Source organism: Plectropomus leopardus, chromosome 5 (genome assembly GCF_026936395.1).
Source record: "Plectropomus leopardus strain MGB_pleo_1.0 chromosome 5, ASM2693639v1, whole genome shotgun sequence".
NCBI classification, from domain to species: domain Eukaryota; kingdom Metazoa; phylum Chordata; class Actinopteri; order Perciformes; family Serranidae; genus Plectropomus; species Plectropomus leopardus.
Window position 1 is genome coordinate 23352322 of NC_142180.1, and position 23723 is coordinate 23376044.

General features: G+C 40.0%; 1 protein-coding gene across 1 annotated transcript in view; it reads left to right on the plus strand.

The window, feature by feature from the left end:
* The window catches only part of cacna1ea (calcium voltage-gated channel subunit alpha1 Ea), a 135881-nt gene that overhangs the window by 45911 nt on the left and 66247 nt on the right, over nucleotides 1–23723 (plus strand). Inside the window, exons 4-6 of the mRNA XM_088077770.1 lie at nucleotides 4274–4539; nucleotides 13483–13589; nucleotides 13797–13936. Of these exons, the coding sequence (XP_087933896.1) occupies nucleotides 4274–4539; nucleotides 13483–13589; nucleotides 13797–13936 (513 nt within the window). The remainder of the gene's footprint in view (nucleotides 1–4273; nucleotides 4540–13482; nucleotides 13590–13796; nucleotides 13937–23723) is intronic.

Here is a 23723-nt window from a genome sequence, read left to right on the forward strand (position 1 = left end):
ACCTCAGGCCTGTGTCACTTAGTCCCATTACTGGAGCAGAGACTGTCAAACTGCTGTCATAACAGCAAGTAACCTTGGTAACCTTGCGTTCCTCATCAAGATTTTTCTAAGCTCGACGTCTCTTAGAGCTAGGAGAAGATTTTCCAACACTGACGACATGTCTATGATGTCAAATTAAATGTCTCCAACCTAATTCGATCAGATTCTTGGAAACATTTACACAACTTTAGCTTCAATACCCAGTGTTTTGAATTATATGATTTCAAATATAATCAGTCCATCTCACACAGACTTTCTAATTCAACCCTCTCTATCAAGGGTTTAGAAGCTATAACTAATGACCTTATTGGTTGGATAGTTTTATCCACTTCATCAGAACAACTTTTAGGTTGCTAGGTTGTGAAAAATCCTCCTCCAGCATGACGCATGCTTTATCTTTCAGATGACTCCTCAGTTCATCAGGAGACACCTAAATGGATTGTATGACCACTTTTTGAAAAATGATTGCAGAGAATCAGGATGAAATAAGGTCTATTGTTTACAGAAATTTAAGAGTTTTGATCTATGACATAAACCTTCAGCAAATACCTCACTCGTCAATTTGTGGCATTCAAGTGTGTTACAAAGGCTGTTGGTAAATGAGATTACAGAGGTTTTCAGGGACATAAAACATAATCATGCAAATCAACAAGCTTAGTGATGGCAATGTGTAAGTCATTTGACCGTGGTGTAGTTTGTTTATTGCATAACATAGCTTTTTTACTCCTGCATTTACACTTCAAAAATCATAGAAGTGGTATTTTGCTAAGCAAATGTGAAAGTATCATGATTTTTTGTTTGCCACAGAGTTTATTTTCTGCAGTAATCCAAAATACCAAATCCAAAAAATACCACTGACTTTTTGTTGATTTCTTACAACCTGGCAACACAAATATTATTTTTGTTAATATCTCATAACTGATCTGTGAAGCATTGTTAAATTGTTTATTTACCATCAATAAAGCTGTTGGTTACAACTTATTAGCTCTTTGTAAATTAGAAATTGCTATCAGCTATCAGCTGCTTTAGGATCAGATTGTCTCTTTAAAACTTTTGTTTATTTCTTCAAAGCTGGAGTGATTGGTTGATCTGCACCTTTGAGCAAAGACAATAGTCATATTTCATTTGGGTTCAGTCACTGTTCTTTAAACAAAATAACCTTTTTTAATTAAAGAACAAAGACTCAAAGCATCATCTACAACAAAGATACTCCACCAGCTCACTTTCTGCCTTTTTTCCAGGAAAGAGCCATCATCCTTCCACCCTAATCATCGCTGCTGCTAACACCTAATTACCATAATTCACCCCTCACCTCTAAGCCAACAGAGCTGTGGCTGCTGTATGCTATCCTCCTGACAGAAAACAATGTAATGATATCACTGCTGCACAGAGGAAGTGGCACAAGTAACATTCCTATCTCACTTAGCTGAGACTGAAATAACAAAAAGAGAGTAAAGTGTGATTTTTCTTTCAGCTGTTCTTCGCCTCCTAACTGGAGGAGACCGTTAAGGAAAATTTCACTGTCTCTTCTCACCATTCATAACGAGGAGATGTCAGAAATCTGTCTGTTATGTGTTCTATTTTTAATGCCCATAATGTGTTGGAGCTCTAATGAGTTGGAGGCCACACACCATTGATCACTGCCTTCGTCATACCACCATCACTAAATACCCATCAGTGTCAGCGTCATGGTTAACTCTCTCCTGCGGTTCATCGTCTCCGCTGTTTCTGTCAACATCAGTTTATCATCTCAGTTTTTAAAAAAGCTTTTTTCTTTACATCTTTTGGGAGAGTTTTTTTGAGGAGCCTCAGGGTCTCATTTAGAGGAGAAGAGTGGTGTTATTCTACATATTTGTCATTGTCAATCTTAATCTCATGCAAAGACCAAAATCACCTTTGCTTTAGTCCATCTCTAAAGTTACTTTAAATTGTCTGTGGCAGACAGCCTCAAGCTCAATGGTTCCTACTGACGATGAAAATCTTTACAAAATGGCCCACAGACAAATCATTTCTAGTTTTTACAATGGCTCAACAATTTCTTAATCCAAGCTAGGGACTGTAGTTTTTTTTTTCCTCAAATAAAGGTTAAAAGTGCATTTGTTGGACTGTTTTCAGCAGTGGATTAATACACATTTGGTGCTCTATGGTACCAACAGCAGCAGGATGGTGGGCAGTATGTGTGATTGACTCAAAATAAACTACAGTGCCTACATTCATTATAATGACAGAACATGTTATACTCTGCAAAGGTGCGTTACACTGATCTGTTTTTAATAGTTATTACCAGATGGCAATGTCTTGTCAGTTCACCACTTGGGTTGATGGAGACTGAAATAGCTCAACAACTTTTAAGTAGATAATTATTAAGTTTTAAGAATGTGCCCTCATGACTTTGATGATCCTCTGAATTTTTCCTTTGCACCACCAGCAGGTGAACGTTTTCACTTATCTTGTAAAATATCTCTGTATCTACTACAGTATATTGATTGGCATAACAATTTGTTATTTTTAACATTTTTAATTGTATTTATTATTATGTGTATTATTCAGACATTGTTAACATGCTAAAGATAGCATTTACAACATACTAGTTTTCTAGTCCTGACAAGGACCAGTATGGTCGAAACATGTTGGCTTTTTAACGTAACATCTCCTTGTTCTTATGTTTTTCACATTTTTGAAGTGCCTCAAATTTTTTTCCTGTTTACCACATACTGTTTATCATTGTCTTTTTTCTCTTTTCGGGGTATTTGTTGACAATAAGAGAAATATATAATATCATCAAACTTAACATCCAGGCTAATTTTCTTTATTGCTTGACGTATAGTCATTTTTCTCAGATGTGACAGAAAAAACATTTGAACCCTTCCGACTCACCATGCGTCCCTGCTCCTCCCTTTCTCATCTTATTTCTCCCTCATCCTCATGAGAGCAGATACGATCACATCCAGCCAGCACACAGCAGAACAACTCCCCCTCACTATCATGCCTTTCAATAGCAGGTTTTGAACCCTTTAATTAGCCAAAGATGCTTGCTGATGCCCCCTGAGTGTCTTTGCTGGCAGTGGTTTATTTCACAACAGGTGTTTACTCCTCTCCAGACTCGGTGCGTGACCAGCATTCAGTTTGTTGATGCCGAGGACCGTGCAGGGTGAATAACATAAATTAACTAAATATCACAGCGTGGCCCATCTTCAAATGACCACTCAGAGCTGGAGTGATCCCACAATAAACGTTTAGCATTTTGCAAGATTTTTACAGAGTTTCATCAAAAACATCAAGTCAGTGAAGGTCTTGTTATCTGCAGGTTTACATGCTATCAAATGTTCAGTGTAATTGGTTTACATAATCTCAACTTGATGAAGGCATCTTTTCATTATTTTCATTACATTGTGACTTAATCAATTGATCTCTGTTTGTCCTTTACAGCCTGCCCATATGACAGTGTATGTGTGGGGTTGGACAGAGGTTAGGAGAGGTGCCTGTCGCATTAGGAGACACTGTTGTCTCCTCCTGCTCTTACAGTGCAGGGGAAAGAGAGACACTTCCCTCACTTTCTCACTGCAGACAAGACGGATTTGCTTTTACGCCACGTATTGTCAGCTTGTTTTGCTCCCGTTGTTTCGAGGAAAAATGTCGTGCAAAATACCAAAGTTTTTTCCCCCGATCGTCCTCTTACGCACGCAGTAGGATAGTGCTCTTATGGTAGGTGGTCAGCAGTGAAGAGGAGAGAGGAGACAGGAGTGATGTGCTCTGAATTACTCAGAGGACTATTGCTAGTTTATTTTAAAATCCATGGATCAACCTGCTCTTCTGCTCCTCATTCGGGGGACTGAGGATGGCTGAAGACGTGACCTGTTGCAGCTTTTCTTTAAGATATTAGTGTTTGGATGTATAAAACGCAGCGAAATGAAACCGTTTTTACAGCTACGGATTTAAATGAGGCGGGATTGAAGTACTTTTTGGATTTGTGTCCTTTATTTTACGCAGAGCGCACTTAAAATTGAGGTGCTTTTCTTGCGGGACCGACTCGAGACGAAAATCGGTGAATGTTTGAGCATTTTTGAAGTTGAGGAACACTGACTTCGGTGCTTTTTTTGCGAACAAAACTGATGATGGACTGAAACTGGTCTCGCCACTCCGCCGCTGTCACACCGAGCGCAGCACCGCGCCCTTGCTTTCTAGGAGACTATAACCTCCTTTTTTTCCCTTCCCTGTCTTCCCCTTCCGACAGAATGGCCCGTTTTGGAGACGATGTCCCGGGCTTGTTGAGCTCAGGGGATGGAGGGTCCGAGCGCAACCGGAACCGCGATGGGGCGGCCGTGTCCACAGGTGGCATCTCCCCAGCCTTCAAGCAGACCAAAGCACAGCGTGCCCGCACCATGGCCCTGTACAACCCCATCCCGGTCCGGGAGAACTGCTTCACTGTCAACAGGTCCCTCTTCATCTTTGGCGAGGACAACGTGGTGAGGAAGTACGCCAAGAAAATCATTGAGTGGCCATATCCTTTTTCTGCTTCACGGTGTAAATGAAGCGTCTATTAAGGCGTGAAATATACAAACACATTCATCCAAGAGGTGCATGGAGTCACGTAGGAGGTGGGTAAACTGTGCTCAACAAATAAACAACACATTTTTCCACACGTGCACACAATGTCCCAGAAGGCTGAGGTCCTTAATTAAACAGCCAAATTCACTTTTAGTGTGTAGCCCCTAGTTTGCCTGTGCAATTTAGATTTCAGCACCATGGACAGCACACATGGGGAAATACATGATATTGGGCGCTATAATATTGATACAGCAATATTAATATAATCCAGTACTGTAAATCAAGGAATTAGGGATCAAGCAAGTAGTTTAGGGCATGAAAATAAGCATTTGATCTGGGTTTTGGGGGTACCAGTGGCGTTTTTTGGCTATTTTATGGAACAATTATCCCTTAGTGAATTAAATTATATATGCAGTTATGACAATAGCTTTATCTATACAGAAACAAGTGCAGAAAGGGAGGAGGTGTCAGTGGAAAGTGGATTAGAGGAACACACAGGACTTTCTTTGTTTATGGCTGTAAATCTTTTCTGTCAACAAAAGGCTATGAGGACCTGCTGTTGCCACCATACTGCCCCCCCGATGAGTTATATACAATGAATATATCAAGCTCAACTAGAACTGCAAGGATTGAGTGGTTAACAGAAAAGTCAAACAACATAAAAAGAGTCTGCATCTATTTTGATATTTTAATAATTTCAGTCATTTTTTAGAAGTAAGAAGTTTCCAGCTTGTCCAGTATGAGCGTTTGCTGCTTCTCTCTGTTTTATATCACAGTAAACTGAATATCTTTGGATTTTGGACTGCTGATCAGACAAAACAAGACATCTCCTTGGATTTTTGAAAACTCTGATCAGCATTTTAGCCTTATTTTACATTGTGTTATGGCCCTAAACTCAACAACACATCACACCCTGGCCACTTAGAATGTATCTAACACTATCTGCTTAAATGCTGCTATTAAATCAGAGTGTGGCATTATCCATATATGTGTATTAACACTTTTAATGATTTTCAGTAATAATTATTTGGCTGTTTTCTCAAACCTCATGACTTGCTCCTGCATTATTGAAAAGGGAGAGACTGTTATTTTTTCTGCCTGTTGCGGAGGAGGACGACCACACGCAAATGTCCATTGGTGGTGTGTTTGTGCTGCTGCTGTGCAACTCACCAGGTGTCCGGGACCAGGTGTGGCCTCTTCTCTGCCATTGTTCTGCTCTATTCAGAAGCTTCCTGACTGACTGACTAGCCTACTGCTGATTATAAAAACCCAGCAAATAGAAAGAGTGGGTCTCTATTGCTGATGACGGTCTATTGTTGTTTTCCCTGGGCTTGCCCATCCATTGAGGTGATTAAAAATAGAAACAGGATGAATTTCAATCAACAGCTGAGGAAGAAAGCGTTAAAGTGTGTGTGTGTGTGTGTGTGTGTGTGTGTGTGTTGGTTATCATATTACAGATATTTCAGCTCCCCAGTGGTTTGGTCATAACCAATATTGATGCTACATCTGCACCTATAGGCACATCTTATACGCTGCATCAATTTAAAGATAGTGTGTGCTGTAGTGACCAGAAGGAAAGCAGCCAGACTGAATAACCTCCAGGTTAATGTGCTGTAGTGAAGGGAGTGTCTCATTACATCTAATGAGCTCTACTGTATCTGATTAACAGACATTAACAGGAATTATATGTAATGATGTCTGATCGCAGTGTCATATGCTATTACAACAAGTCATTACTCACTGAGTCATACTATATTATATTGTTTGCTAATATGGTTTTGAAGGGAGTGATGCTGAGCTGAGTGTTTCTGTGTTCTGGTCAATATCCACTGTGGCTGTGATGAGTGGCTCTCTGCAGTATGTGAATCATGTCTGGAGGGTGAAGATTCATGCACAGAAAACACTACTTAGAACACACACTGAACCTATAGAGACGTATGAACATGTAAGTAGTGACACACACACATGTTTGTGTTTCTATATTTGTGAGGACCATTGTTAACAGAATGCATTCTGCCTCTTTCCTTACATTAATTAATGCCCAGATGTATCCAGATCTTTTACTTTAGTAGAAGCAGCAATGTTAATGTTTGCCCTGCAGGCAAAATTATACTAAGACCTGCAATAATGTATTTTCTTTGGCCACCAGGACGCAGCAGAAACAAGTTGTGAACACAACATTGCCATATCATCACCTTTTAAACTAATATGAAGTAATGATTCGTGGACTGGTTCTTTTTACAGTGTCAGTTCCTTTGTATTGATTCATGTCAGTGTATTGAACCTTTCAGACTTTTAGAGTTTCGATACTTTTTGTAGAATATGGTGTCAGTTTCCCTGTGGCATTTGGTTACAGTGCATACATATCAACAGCTAGAGAAAAATTGATACGTTTTTTCCTTTTTTTTTAAATATAATTTTAAATACATTTTCCTGTGTTTTTGAAATATATTTTTTTTAAATCCCAGGTTTTTGACATTTAAATGCTATTAAAAGGTGACTCAATGCAGCACACGAAAACGGATGTCAGTCCAGGTGTTAAAATGTTAACAAACATAAAATTCTTATTTCAATGCATTAATTAATTATTCCACTTAGGTAGTCTGTGTTCCTCTATGTTTGCCACCTAGTTAATGACCGTGTCTGTCTGTTGTTTGGTGCTGAGTTGGTGCTGTTAGTGGGTTTTTAGAACTTTTTTTTTGTTGAAAACAGCTGCCTACAACTTATGACAGTGAAGCTATGACAGTGATGAGAGTGAACCAAAACAGTCAGACAGCTGAACAATGAGCTGAAACTCGCTATAAAGCTCCATAAAGCTAAAGGGGAGCTGCAGAACCAAGAGATAATCCTCTTTTGGTTCGTCATAAATAACTTACTGTAGTTTAGCTGAAAGACTAAAGGCAGGAGGAAACAGCTAGCCTGGCTTGGTCCATGGGTTAAAAAAATCACACACACACCATCACCTTTATAGCTTGTCAGATAACACGGCCTATCTCATTTGTAAAACCCAAGTATAAAATGGCACTTTACAGTTTCACAGGGGTTTATCACTTGACCAGGGGTAGTGAAGTGACTTCCTGCATTGTTGTCATCATTGTGAGTCCCAGTACAAATCCCTTTTTGCACTTCTTTAACCTCACCCTTTACCCTAAACTTAACACAGACCCGCTTTTATTTTTAATCCTAAATATAAGCAGTCATTTAAATAATTAAAAACCACTATGAAACATCCTCATATTCCACAATGTCCTTGTTCTTACCCAGGAGTGTAACATAATCATGATAGGCTCTGGTGCCATTTTTTTTTCTTGGGCCCACGCCTGCCCCAAACACACGTGTCCACGTTCTTTCTCACACTTAAGTATGGACACACACACAACCAGGGGTTAAATATGGCCTGAGTCAGGACCGCTCAGAATCAGACCCGTCCTGAGGATTGATCTGGTGTGTTATTTCCACTGCGGTCCGTAAGCTGCTGCTGGCTCTCCTCCCAGCGAAGGCCAAAATACAGCAGCTTCCTAGCTATCCTTCACACCAGCCTTTGATCAGCAACATAAAAATCAGCCGAAGAGACAAATTTGTCACCCCTTATCTAAGAGCCTGCCCTGAACTCAAACCACCGCAGCCTGATTTCCAAATTACGAAAATTCAGCTTCCTACATGGGCCCCTGACAGCCTCTCGGCTCTGTTGCACTGTACTATGCCATTGCTTCCATCGCCTAAAATTCTAATCCGTCCTCACAGATAGAAATACAAGAGCGAACACACACACACACACACACACACACATACATACACACATGCGCTCACTCTCAGCGGGATGTCTGCTAAAGGTCAGCCATGTGTTTGGAGAACAACTTGCCGCTGTCACCTCGCTGTCAGAGAACCTTTTTTTTCTGATTGCTCAATTAACAACAAATGATCAGTTCAGGAATTATCCAGAGACGTCTGGAGCCTGAGTGCTGTGTGTGGGCTCTTAAGAGCACATTATTCTCTGTTTTGATATTTATATGAGTACATATTCTTTCTTGCTGTTGTACAAGCTCACGTGAGTAATAGGTTGTTAAAAGTGTGTGTACATATGTGCGTACTCTACCTGCTGAGGTTACAGTCGATGTAGGGCTGATCGGGGCCTGGCAGGGTAGAGGCAGGGCTAATTAAGCCCACTGTCTGAGTTTAGTGAGGCAGGCGTGGTGAGGACCGACAGCTGCTCCTCCTGTCTGATCCCCACTGGGATCCCCCGCAGTGGGAAGTTTCCCATTGAGAAGCTACTCCTCTAAATAATTGATAGATAGATTTAATAGTTTGTTTCATCAGTACACACTAAAATAACCATGTGCTTTGAGTTAGGTGTGAAACCGGGTAGACATTTTAGATATTTGACAGGAAGTGTCACTGCTCTTTTAAAACACAAAGTCTTAACTGGGATTTATGGTAATTTAATTGAGGGTGCATTTAAGGTTGTAAATCCTTTGCAAATGTCTCCAGAGTCAGCTCAAACTTGAGAAAGACCATTAATTTCCCTCTAACTAAATCACATCCTTGCATGAAAAATGGAAATGGAAAATTAGCAAGGAAATGACCCTGGTGTCCCCAGTGTAGTTGTGGTCAGACTCTCATTTATCTCCAATTACAAAAACAGTTTTTCTGCTTATTGCTGGCTCTTTACTCCATCAATGGGAGCAGATTTTCAATGTGAATGTAGATGAAGAAAATCAAGCTAGTAAATGTGCAGTGTCTTAAGTGTGCACTGATCTCTAATCTGCTCACAGAGAGGTGATATAACCAATCCACAAAACATCACATGAGTTATGCTCAATACTCCTCTGGTATCATTACTGTATATCCACCTATGTCTTCACAGAGAGGTGTGTTTAAGACCAGCTATGGCTCAGAGTTGACATGTTTTGCTCACAGAGCTGCTGCATATAAACAGGACTGACTGGACTATGGCCACATTTATTCTCAGGATTGATCGGCTGGCTCAAGCAGACCACTGAGGTGTGGAGATGATGTTGAACTGAAGATAGATTGGGCAGTGTTTGATACCACAGTCCGTTGAATCCATTCAGTTGACAAAATCTTTTATCTTTTGCGTATTTGAATAACAGCACAGCAATAGAGTTGTAAGGTGTAGTATATTAGTCTTTTCATTCCCTAGGCTGAAATAGAGTTAATTTGACTCGAAATGGAGATTACATGGTGGCTTTCATCTATGTTTGTATATTTAATGCTGCTCTCTGCCTTTGACACACACACACACACACACACACACACACACACACACACACACACACACACACACACACACTGTTGATAATTCACAGATTTCTAATAAGCCATGCTCCGATGCTTGTGAGTCAGTTTAATTTTCACTCGAACGTAATAACAATCACAGGGGCTTGGATCCAGTCTGGGCCTGAGCGTATTCACAGATGCACAGGGCATCACACTCTGTCTCCATGTCTATTTTTACACGCATGTTTGAGAGTCGAGGAAGAGTGCCAGCGTCACTGTGACTCACAGGATTGGTCACGAGACGCCTTGTTGCTAAAGCTGGTAGACGATGCATAATCAGCGTCACACTCCAGAGCAGCACAGAGGAGAGAAGATGGGTTAAAGACACTTGTTGAGTGTTAAACTGCTGATGAACTCAACTTTGTGTGCTGCATGGAAAGAATTTATTGAAAATTTTTAGGGAGTCAGCAAGCATCAGTAAGGCTGCTGAGGCCAAATCAGTTTTAACAGTAGATAATATGACTGTATGAGGGGGGTTGCTTATTGTGATGAAATTTTCTCAAAATTAAAGCTTTACAGAGCTCTTTACCATCTTTCAGCTCATTTTTTTTTGTTTTCCAGCCCACAGCTTTGGTGTTTTTTGTTCACTTTAACCCTTTGAAACCTGGAGCGACATCATTTTACTTTTGCTGCTTTCAGATGCCTTTTGCAAGTATTTAAACCCTGAGCACATTGGTGTGATTTGGTAAAAAACATGGGAAAAAAGGCAATGAACATATTGGTAAGAAATGTTCCACATATTGCAAAATATTTTTAAAAAGCTAAGGAGGAATATGAAACAAAGCTAGGGACAAACTGTACGTATCATCATAATACCAGATTTACAGTTACAGAATTATTAGAATTTTTAAGCACTTTCCAGATCATGTCCTTGTTTTATTTTATTTTTTTTTTTACTTTTTATTGATTTATTTATGTTTTAAAAATAGTTTTTAGGTAATTGAATTTTTTTTTTCTTCTAATTTCTGCGTCATTTCTTTTTTTGTTATTTATTGCCTACTCTCCATGTTATTGAAAGAAATCAAGACAATTTGCTCAGGTTTCAAAGGTTTAATTGCTAACATAGCAGCACTTTGTACCAATGCAGACAGTTGTTTTCATTTAAAAAAAGCTTGAAAAAATCAACAAAGTACTATGTGCCCAACATCAAGCGGCAAGTAGACAGATTTAGCAACTAACTGGAAATATAATGGAGCATTTAGCAGCTAACTTCCTCAACACAACTTAAGAGCTTATTTGGTGGAGGAGTTGGTAGAGACCAATAACAGAGCTTAAATGAGATTGAATATTTGAGTTGAATTTGTGCTAATGTTGCACCTTATCTGCTAGATGTGTAACAGCCCTGGCAGCGTTTAATTGACATGTTTGCATTACCCACTTGAAGAGTGATGACATGTTAGTGTTGTGCTTATAGCCTTTCCAGCTGCACCTAATTGGCCAAAAATAAAGGGGGAATAATAGAAGAAAAAAAAATGAAGAAAGTAAGTGAATGTCAAATAAGTCAATGTTGCTTATGTGACTTGCATTTAATTCAGTCTAGTTTGCATAAAGAGTTAATGTTTTTTTGTAATTGAAGTGGGTGATAAAGGGTTATGAATGTATCACTTTCTGTTATAGGAACATTCCTATCTACAATAGGACAGTGTCAAAAACTTTTTGTGTGTGTGTGATGAATTTGACAATAATGATGAAGTCTGATTATTGATCATTTGACTGATACTAACCTGTTATTACTGTTAATACCTGTTAATGTCATGTTGTGGTTAAATGCTGTGGCCTCAGTGTGTGTGTGTGTGTGTGTGTGTGTGTGTGTGTGTGTGTGTGTGTGTAACTGCAAAGATAGTTCAGCTGCCCAGTAACCGTGTTGTGGCATTGACTTTTGGCTGGAGGAGAAGCCTGTTGCCGTGGATACCCCTCTTTTTCTATCTTAATTTTCTCTCTTTCCTGCCTTTTCCTCGCTCTTCTGTCTCTCCCTCCGTCTCATCTCCCCTCTCCTCTCCTCCTGCTTGTTATGTGTGTTTGAGGGAATGCAGGGCGTGATGACATGCTGCTGCTCAGAGCTCTCGCCTAGACTAAAGTGATGCTAGTTATTGTAGGAAATCAAAAGAAAAGCAAATAAAACAAACTTGAAAACAAACCATCAGACTGAGACAGATATGCAGTTGAACCACGTTTTGTTTTCATGCTCATCATGAACAGATTTCTGGTGGCTACTGTGGTTTTTTTTCCCCAAAAATCTGTCAGTGATTAACTTGCAATCACTGAGTCCAATCTGTGTCTCAGCCCGGGTTTAAGTTGGAACCCCTACAGGCTGGTGGGAGTAAGATTTTATTTGCTTTGTTTTTTTTTTTTAGCTTTTTGTCCCTCACATGTCCCTGAGTAACCCTGCTGGGTACAGCTGCCAGCACAGCATCGATCTGTCCGGTGTCAGTCTTATCTGGTCTCATTGCCTCTTCCTCACCCACCTGTTTAGCAAGCTCTGACACTCTATATAAGCATCACCTTCTTCTCCACTGATCACCCGTCATCCCCTCTTATCACTTTCTCCTGTTTCATTCTTCCCTGTTATCTCTGCCTCCCTCTGACTTCCACTCTCCCTGCCTGTCTCCACTCTGCAGATTTAAGCTCCCATCCTTCCTACCTCTTCTCCACATAACCAGGAGAAAATGGTCTGCCCACGCAGGCATTAGATAAAGAGCACATTGCTGGCTTAGCTCAACCCCAGAGCGGCTGGTGTTGAACCGACAACCAGTGCAGGTCCCAGGGAACAGGCAGTGAAGCTTGTAGTAAGAGTGACCCTGTTTATGGGATCACGTCTCTGGCCCACCCACTCATCCCTCCCCGATAAGCCTTCTGTTGCCTCAGTGTGTTTGTGTGCATGCGGATGTCTGTCTCTCTGTGTGTGTGTGTGTGTTTGTGTTTGTGTTTGTGTTTGTGTTTGTGTTTGTGTTTGTGTGTGTTTGTCTCTGCTGCAGCTGACCTCAGATAAGGTACAGCTTGTGTCTGGTTGTGTCTACAGCCCCAAGGCTCATAACATGCAGGTTAATTCTGTTTCATACTGAGGAATCAGTGTGAGCCTGTCTGTCTGTGCTTACATGACATTGTAATTGCTGTGTTGTTGAGTTTGCTTCACTGTGATTAGCGAAATTATATTTTCAATGATATCGTAAAGATGTCAAAATGTTTTCTCTTTTTTAAGAATGAAGAGTTTCTTTGCTCTGGGAATATTTGCAGTGCCATTTATTTATTAAACATTTCTTGAAGCACTGTTGAGCTCTGATGAATGGATCACATCATATTTCTGTTTAACTGTGACCTAGAAACCTGTTTATAGCTTACTCCATTTCTGTCTATTTGCTTTTCTTTTAAATAACCCATATGTTGCTGAAATACTTCACTTAAAGGATGAGGCTGGCAATATATGTTAAATTTCTTACTGTCAACAGATGAAAATGAACAATCCAGAATCAGAGAAAATTCCTGATGAATTGGAGTAAGGGAGACTGCAATATCACCAGCCATAACCTTTAAAATTAACTTACTTTAACAGACACTCAACATTATGTCGGTCATAAGTTCCTTAACTTCTTTCTTCCACTCCGTTTGAGTACATGATCCTCACCACCATCATTGCCAACTGCATCGTCCTGGCTCTGGAGCAGCACCTTCCTGCTGAGGACAAAACGCCCATGTCTAAGAGACTGGTAAGAGATTCACACATGGTTACATCTACACACCCAACCACACTTCACACTTTCCTTTCAAGTCTTTTCTGTCAAACAACTCCAAACTGTCTCAAACGGAGCCTTTAGCTCCTTAGAGAATTCAGACATGACACCTTCATGCACAGCGCTTCATTTCAAATCATTGGAAGCTTATTATCACTCTGATTATGTGCTTTACCCTTACAGGAAAAGACAGAGCCCTACTTCATCGGGATGTTCTGTTTTGAGGCTGGAATAAAGATCATTGCCCTGGGCTTTGTATTTCATAAAGGCTCCTACCTCAGAAACGGATGGAACGTCATGGACTTCATTGTGGTTCTCAGTGGGTAAGTCCAACAGTGTGTGTGTGTGTGTGTGTGTGTGTGTGTGTGTGTGTGTGTGTGTGTGTGTGTGTGTGTATATATATTTGGATGCAGATCTGTGAAACAGGATTAGTGTTATGAATTGAAAGGGATGGTGGTGATTCTGTGAGATTTACTGTATTCAAAACAGCAGATGTTCTTGAGCTCTTGTTTGAGGCTCTCAGTTTTTTTTTTTTCTAGCTGGTTTGTTTGTTCGAGTTTGACAGTTTCCATCCTTGTTGCTTGTTGGTCTTTTCCTGAATATTCATACCTACTAACTCGAGATAGAACATACCACTGTCCTGCATAGAAAAGTCACACAAAGGTTTCTGGGAAGTTTTGGAAACATTTTACCTGCAATATTAGAATTGTTAAGGTGGTGGTTGAATCAACGCTCAAAGAGTACAGATGACTCTGCCCAAAACTGATATCACATTTATATTCAGTTCAAAAGACTTTATTAGCAGGACATTTGACATGCGTTGCCAAAGCACAAGTACAGTTGAAATACAGGGAATGAAATTAACAACAGATCACATAAATAACAATATTAGTGAAACACAGTAAAATAGTTATTTAGGAAAGAAAACAGATTTGTGTGTGTGTGTGTGTGTGTGTGTGTGTGTGTGTGTGTGTGTGTGTGTGTGTGTGTGTGTGTGTGTGTGTTGCTGTGTACCTTCAATAAACCACCAGCAGATGATTGCAACGTTTGAAAAGATAAAAAGATGTAGACATGAAGTTGACAAGGGAGTTAGCAATGTAGCTTGGTTTGAGCCCATCTAGATATTTGTATACAAATTTGAGGACCTTGGAATCACTTCTGAATTACACAGGAAGCCAGTGCAGAGCAGCAAAGACTGCTCCGTCCTCTTGATGACAAATATGCAGAGATTTCAGAAAAAGCCTCTTTAACTAGAACCTGTTGCTACTGACAGCTGCTAAAATGAGATTTATTTTTTCACGAGATTTTGAAATGAGGACGTTTCATCTGAAGAAGGGGAAGAATGTAAGATGAGATTTTCTTTTTGGGAAGTTTGATTTTTATTTGGTGGATAACCTTATTTTATTCTCTAAATAATTTAGAGAAGTTAATTTCATTAATGCTAAATAGATGCATTAAAGTGTTTTAAGTCGCTCCTACTTTAAATTAAAAGGAACTACTTAATGTGGTGCACCTTCCCTTTAAGGGCAAGGATTATTTAGATGGTGGAGTGATATGACTGATGTTCTCATGTGTGCAGTTCAGTTCAGTTGTTGTCCTACTGTTGCAGTGGACATATAAGAAATGAGACAAAGAAACTGAGAAGAAGTCCCTGTGCTTTCCTTACCCATAGCCCTTAAGGTAATCCAACCTTTAAAGTTAAGGCTGGAAGGGGGCACCCAGTAGCTCAGTTGGTAGGGCGGGTGCCCCATGTACAGAGGCTGTGTCCTCACTGCAGCCGCCGTGGGTTTGATTCTGACTTCTGCCCTTTGCTGCATGTCATCCCCTATCTCTATCTCCCCATTTCACACTTGAGCTGTCCTGTCCTTTAAAGGCAGAAAGCCCCCCCAAAAAACTTTAAAAATGAAGTTAAGGCTGGAAGAAGGCAGCCTTACACTACACATGTTGTATTAAAGACCAGATGAAGTCATACTACAAGCAGCCAAGGGTTGTTGTAGGCGGTTACAGCTTGTAAACCATCGCCTCACTCTGAGCACTTACAGTACTTCAGTGACCTGGCAGTTAAAGGTCCAGCTGAGGTACAGTACATTTACATTAGTCTGTTCTGTGGGGATAAGGTGTTAAATTAGGAGCATTTTACAGCAGTTACCTTAGGTAGGTGCCTCACCGTCAGAGCAGACAGAGGAAATGTTTATGGTTTCCAAAAAAAAAAAAAGGTCCCGCACACACACACAAAGGAAATATTAATCAATTCACAGCACAGAAGTACAAAGGGCGGCAGGGTTCTTAGAGAATTCTACATGATTCTGGCTGTTCAATTATTGATGAGCTGAGCTCAGGCTTCTTAACGATACTCCACTCACTGTTGGAGGGAGGAAGGGTGCGTGATTGGAGGAGGAGAAAAGAGTATGAGGGAGGGATGACATAAAGAGAAGTGTTGTGGAAGGTAGGGAGAGGTTTGGTTAGGGAGCTTCATCTCACCTGTTGTTCAGCTGACGTGTGACAGTGTTGAGGGCACTCAACCCCGCGGCTTGTAACCATACGACCAAAATTAGAAGCTTAATTAAAACACAGTGAGACAGACACATACTAATGGATTGTTCTAATCTCACCTTCCTGAATGGGAACAGAGGAGAGGAGACCAGGGCTTGTCAAGGCCCCCCGAGGGTGACAGATGCTGTAATCAGACTTTACCTTTCTGTTTGCTCTGTGTATAGATCAGGCAGCTCTTACTGATGTGTTAGCTTCTCCTGGTGTAGACATCACTCTGTGCTGAGGCTGAAATCATTTGACCGCTCAGAATATTGCAATCTAAATACAGTGGCATATTTCCTCAAATAGTTTTCAAATGGCAGATACTCATTTTGGAAACACAAACTCGAAATGTTCTCAGTAATTCACTGAATCACTATTTGGCAGTAAGATGAAGGCATCTTTTGTGGGTTGATTTCAAGCTACCGATTGTGATTTAGACGTGCTCGATCTGGATGAATTAGCCTTCCAGTTCTCATTTTATTAATATTCAGCATGATGAATTGAGCTGCAGATAGAGCCCTCTCTAAATTATCATTCTGGCCACAGCAAAGACAAATTAATGAAAATGTTCTCGGTCCGTTTCGCTCTCTCTGTCTCTGAAACACACGCACACTATCCACCACGCACTCACACTCACATGGACACATTCACTCACCTGCAGGCCATCACTCGAGGTTTGCAACCTTATTAGAGAGTGAATGAAGATTATGAGATCTGCTGATAATATTAGATGAGTCACTAGTGCTGTCCATCAGTTAGTAATTAGGAGGCCTCTACAGACAGAAAGGGTCACAGACTGTTACACAAACAGACACAGAGCCCCCAAACCCCCACTCACACACAGTGTGCATGCAAACATTTACCATCATAATGTATACGGTATAGGAATTATTTTAAAGAATAAGCAGTAGATGTATTTGTTTTTCTGTAATAACTCTCCAGAGTCCCTGCCTTTAGAGGCACATATTAGCAATATTTTGTGTTGTGAAAATAATCATTTTTAAACATTTTCTTTATGTAACTGCAAAGACACATTATGGTTGCATATATAATTACCAAAGGGGGAATAAAGATGTGAGTGAATGAGAAACTGATCTCAAGTGGCAGCAAGAGGATTTAAAAAGAAGGAAAAGTAGAACTACTGGTCAAGTTACTAATATGACATATTTTGGGGGTATTTTTATGCTTTATTGTGGATGAGAAGTAAATAGATGAAAGGAGAGAGAAAGGGGGATGACATGAAACATAGACCCCTTGCACACTATGCATCAAAATGTCTTTTGAGTAATTGGATCAAATTGGGGAGTGCTTGACCACATGAAAGTACAGTTGTACAGTCAGCCAAAATGCATTGAGGACAGATTGGCACCTCCACAGGTGGTCAGGGATGCATTGTGAACACAAATGTAAATGCAGTCATGTTTTCAATCCACATACAACAACTATTTGAGTGGAAATACCTAAACACGTGTGACTGTTCCAAGCCAGTGAGGTAGCAGTCATTAGCTAGTTAGCAAACTGGGCTGGTGGCAAAAGAAACCCTTTATGATATCAAGGAGACTCATGGATGGCGTCAAGACGAGAAAAAGTGCTTTCAGTTTGATCCAGAAAAGATAGACGAGCAAAGCTTGTCCATTCATATAGCAGCTGACTCATTTTTGAAGCAACCGTTCGGTTGTTTGAACTGGTCAAAGCGACTGGATCTCAATTGGATCTTAATGTGGACACTGCAGACATATTAATAACAGGTGTAAATGTAATTGGGCTATAATAATAATTATTATAACTTTATCTATATAGCACCTTTAAAAACAGTTTACAAAGTGCTTTGACAAAACAAGGCAAAGCAGAAGCAAGAAGAGTTTTTTGCAGATGTAACGTAACTCTGCAGAAGAAAATAAGCCCCTGCAGAAAATACAATGTATAGTATGTCTTTAAAAATTGCCAAAACACTGGCTTACTGGTTTATTAATTTTCCTGTATGATCTAATTCAGTGCAGTTGCCCCGCAGTAAATCCTTTAATCTGTGAAGCTCATGTTTAGTCTTGTTGACATTTTGTCAGAGAGGTGTTGATTCAACTCACACGACTGCTCAGAGATCAATTTGATTGAATGTTGACATGACAGCTTGAATCATACACAAATACAGGAGGCAGGAAAACCCTCATTTTTACTGTATTGTAGACATTTTTTCCCTTAGAGGCAGAACACACTTCTCAGACTACAAAAGCATGTGAACCTTTCCACAGTGGATACCCCTGACTCACATTCAACATTACGTGTGAACATGTGTAATTATGGAATCATTTGTGAACAGTGTCGCCGCTTGAGGCCATGATTACCTCAGCGAGCTTCCTCGGTGTTTCAAGATGGCCTGTATTACACAGAAAGCGAGGGAGTGGGAGGGAGGTATGAAAAAACAGATGGCACTTGCTGTTTCCTTAAAGGCTGTTATCGTGTAGCTGAGATATGTTGTGACTGAAATTCAAATAGGGGGGCTGTGGGTTTTCTGCTTTACTTACCAGCCTGTTACTCCTGCTAAAACGGTGAGTTGTGAGGGAAAGAAAACAGAGGAGGTTGTAACCGCGAAAACAACAACAGAAAAGAAACAAAGTAAAGAGATGAGAGAAGAGATAGAGCTGGAGGAAATGAGAGGGATGCCTCTTTGCGTAATCGTACGTACTAATTGGCACCTTGGCAGTCTCATTTGCTGGCAAGCCCTCCATTAGACTGGCAACAGTTGGCAGGGGGCGACGCCCTCCGAGCGATTGTGTCACCACTGTGTGCCAGAAACTTGTAGGGGGATGGGAGAGGAGTTAGCTCGGATGGAGTTGATAAGAGCTTAAGATGGGGTAGCAAGAGCCTTGTAGCATTTCTTTTCTCTATCACTGTTACCCACAGGATAGTTTTAGGAGAACAGATATTTCTGCTTAATCAAGATGGTTCAGCATTTTTTCTTTTAAAATTGAAGATGAGAAACAGCATTAATATGCAAGCAAGGCAACAGGAGAGGAGAGTCTTTAAGGACTCATTCATAAAAGCGCTTAAAGGAAATGCTGAGAAGAATAGATAACCTCATAAAGCTTTGACTATACTGTATTTCTAGGACTGCAACAGTCAAAATCAAGTAATGCTGGGTTACAGAAACTATTGCATTCTTTCATTAAAAAAACTAAACTAAATCTAATAGTTGCTATGCTCTGAGGACAATGGTAAGTAATCCTGCTAATCTTCGCGAAAGAGTCTTCAGCAATAATAACACTTGGAGACGCTAGTTGGTGGTAGGACTGACAAGTTAAAAAAACTCTTTTCACTTTGAAAGAATTATTTTTAAGGCATGTTATTAGATAGTATTTAGTGTAGTGAAAACAGGAAATAGGCATGGGAAGAGAGATGATATGCAAAAAAAAAGGCTCCCACTTGGACTTGATCTGCAGACATTGCTTTTGCATGATCACCAACAAAAGGTGACAGTTTATGCCAAAATCAAATATTCATATTTTTCCTCTCACCTCATCATCATTCTAGATTGTTTTGGCATGGGTTGTCGAATGTTGGAGATATCGTCCGCAGAGATGTGTGCTTTCTCTCCAGTGTAACGGAACTAGATGGCACTCGGCTTGCTGTGCTCAAATCACCAAAAAAATACATTTGAAAAACTCAAGAGCAATGTCTTCTTTCTAAAAACCATGACGAGAGGCTCATGCTCATGTCAGTGCAAGATGTAAACATTGATAGCGTCCTCCTCAGCTGAGCTGTAACAGCTAGTTCAGTGGTGCTCGGTGAGCTAGCAGTAGATGCACGCCTTCATCTGTGCAGTGATAAGGTTGGCGGGTGTGGTTTATTAGAAGAAAATAGTTCCACATGAAACATGAATCTGCTCACAATTACTTCTTTGGATGGTCTTGATTCGCCAGGTCATGATTTCAGTAAAGAGAGGGCTGAACTGTCCCTTTAAACTGGACCAGGAGGATGCTTCAAATACCGCGTTCTGTTAAGAGTAAATTAGATAAACCCCTCAATAAAACTCCAAAAATTTGTTTAGATCTCAAAGGATTTTAAATGATCTGTTGCATTTCAGTAGTTAATGAAAATGTCCTAATGTTAGTTCATTTCAAACAGCAATATGCATTTTTTTAATCTGTTGAAATAAATTAAGAATTTCTTTTTTCAAAGTTGTTTCTATGACATTTGGTGCATAACTCGTCATAGTGGAGTTGTGCTCAACCCCGTAGACCTCCAGTGTTGATTAACAGAGAGAGTCCATCTCCCCTTTGCTGTGTCAACAGATAGACACTGCAGCCATCAGTCTTTATCCCTCACTGGGTGTCAAAACTGGACTATTTCTACTCTATCACCACTTCTTGTCAGGAGTGAAAGGTAACATGAGAGCTTCACATCAATCATACCAACTTCAATATGAGCCTGAGGGACAAATGCAAGAATATTGTGAGTTTTGTTGCCTATATAAGGAAATTTTGATTTTATTTCTTTCCTGACATTATTGCCCTTTCCCCTTTCATTTCATTTCCTGTAGTTTCCTTTTCTTTCCTTCAGAAACATTCTGCTTGTGTTGCTAAAGTTACATGATATTCTTATCTCAGAGAAGCTGTCGGGGTGTGAACACACTGTCACTGTACCTGACTCACTGAAAGCTGAAACCACAATCTGTTCGATGTGTGTGTCTGCTTGTGTGTGTGTTGGAGCGTTCATGTGTATGAACCGAATGTGCCACTACTGCATGTCTTTTAGCCAACACCCCCGTCTGTCTGCTTGGCAGTCATACACCTGTTAGGACCGGCTATCTCAAACTGTCTCACACACACACAGACACGGCTACACAGACAGACCTGTCCGCTCCAATCTTATTTTCCATCTGTTGTCTGATCGATTGATGAGTTCAGACGTAGCATGGGGTGGATATGTCCCCCTGAGCAGTTACCGTGGTGACGGAGGACCCCGCCCCAGGTTACGCTGTCACTGGCTCCTGTCCTGCTGCTTGTATGGTCAATGACTCTACAATTAGACCAGACCAGATAGATTTGTCTTTTCCTATAAGTCTGATGAGGGAATGTACTTAAACACCTGCTTTTTTGTGTGTGTGACAGAAAAGGGAACATGCAGAGCACTGGCAACACTTTTCTTTCACTTTTCAACAAACCTTTGTTTCACAAATCAAACAAAATAAAACAAGAATATGGACGTGATTGAGATGGAGACAGAGTGACATTCAAATGTAATCCTCAGAGTAAAAGTGGTGTTTTATCTGTGATCCTGAATTAAGTGAGTGAATAATGATGATGGTGCTGAAGAAACTGACAGTCTAACAAGCTCACTCTCTGTCCTTGTACGCCCCCCCCCCCACCCCACTCTCTCTCTTTCCGTGTTTCTAGTCATCATAAAGAGGCTGAGTGGGCCGTGAAACAAAGACTATGTCAAGGGCCTTGATGCAGTCTAGTCTAGTATCTGATCAGAGACGATGAGGTGCTACACTGAGATGAAAGCGGTCCTGGTGTTAACTGGAACTCATGTCAAATTAAATCCAGTTCAGATCCTAGTGAAAGTTACAAAACTAGAAAAGGGTTGAGCTGAAATTCACAAGAGCATTTCTTGATGATGGACTAGCAATTTGTCTTTACAAATTTAATTCCAGGCAGACAACCCCTTTAAGTTCAGTCTGACATTTTCATCTTGAACAGGCTCCAGCAAAAGACTTGCATAACAAAATACACGGGGAACGCGGTCTTCCAAGAACTGAAATTACTGTTGAATCTCCTCAGACGGAGTTCAGAATGAAATTACATGTTTCAGAGACAGACGGAGATAGAGGCGCAGCAGGTGACAGCGCCGGGCAGACTGCAGTCTGAGTTAAAGACCTTGTTCACGTCACAGTGAGAGGGGCTCACACACACTGCACTGGATTGATGACAGTTTATATTACATGATATTTATAAGTATTAATATGAAACTCTGGTATGCCAATTAGGGATTAATCATCAAGTCCATTAAACTGCTACCTTTGCTAGTCTGCACCAGAAAAGCTAGTTGGTTAAATGTATTATTCAGATTATTATTGATTCATGTGGTTGCATTCACCAAATGAAAATCACGTTGTAATAATCAGGCACTTTTCCTAAATAGTTACTTCCCTCAAGAATATGTTTTAGTGAGTTGTTGCTATCTTTGTAGGATAAGTGCAATGTTTATAATGCATGGTGCAAAGTGCCACACACCCCAGCAGCATTTAAATAAGATTTGGTCACTACGATAAATGATTTCAAATGGCTCTTATGTAAAAAAAAAAATTTTTCAGCCCATGTTTCGCCTTATACATTAAATTGTGCACAATTTTGACTGTTTTCTTGCTTACTTAGACTAGTCAACTAATATAATGTTCAATTTCCTTTCAAACATCTGCAAAATTTGTCGTTTGGATCATCTCTAATCTGATAGTGGCCTGTGGGCCAAGTTTGTCAGCTCAAACAAGAATTTTGTTCCCTGGCAAAAGTGAAAGTCTCCATCAGTTAAAGTCAGTTTTTGTAGGATAAAAAGGTTATATCATCTCAATCAGTGAGCTTAAGAGGTGCTGACAGGCATATTTTTGTTACAATTGGGCAATAGGGTGGCAACTAATGCTTATTTTCATTGTTGATTAATTTGTCATTTATTTTCTCGATTTACTGATCAGTCATTTGGTCCATGAAATGTCAGAAAATTGTGAAAAATGTCAATCGGTGTTTCCCAAACTCTCAAATATCTTGTTTTGTCCACAAACCAAAGATATTTAGTTTACTGTTAAGGAGGGAAAAGGAAACTGGAAAATGTTCCCATTTAAGAAGCTGGAATTATAGAATATTGACTTTGAAAAATTACTAGGAAAGATTAATCAATTATTAAATTAATTGGTAATTAATTTAATAGTTGACAATTGATGACCCACCAAGGACAGTGCCAGGCTAGCTGTTTCCCCAGTTTCCAATCTGTTTGCTAAGCTAAGCTAACCAGCTGCTGACTCGAGAGACATATTTAACACACAGACATGAGAGTGGTATCAATCCTCTCATCTAAATCCAACAAAGCAAATAAGTGTATATCCCAAAATGTCGATCTATTCCTCTGACATAATGTTAACAGATCTACTGTAGATAACAATGTAAATACAATACTTATATAAATACAGATACACAAGATCCAAGGCACAAGGTAGATGTATTAGTTATTTTTCTAAATGTAGTTTAAAAAATGAAATCAAAATTTGTCCTTAAATACTGCTGCATATCTTGGAGGTGAAGGATGAGTTTACTGACACATGTAATCTAACAACATCTACTAACTAGAAGGGCACCCAGAGAGTGCAGACATTCCTGAGAGCCAAATGCTCTGTCTCCAAAACTTAACAAAAGTGAAAAACACTATGTGTATCAACCCTGCTCCAAAATTGAATGGGTTCTTCTTATCTGGACCATGATCTACCTTTCCAATTGGGCCAATAGTTTTCCCGTAATCCTGTTGACAAACAAACCAAATCAAAAACATAATCTCCTTGACAGAGGTGATAATCAAAGTCCTCACCTG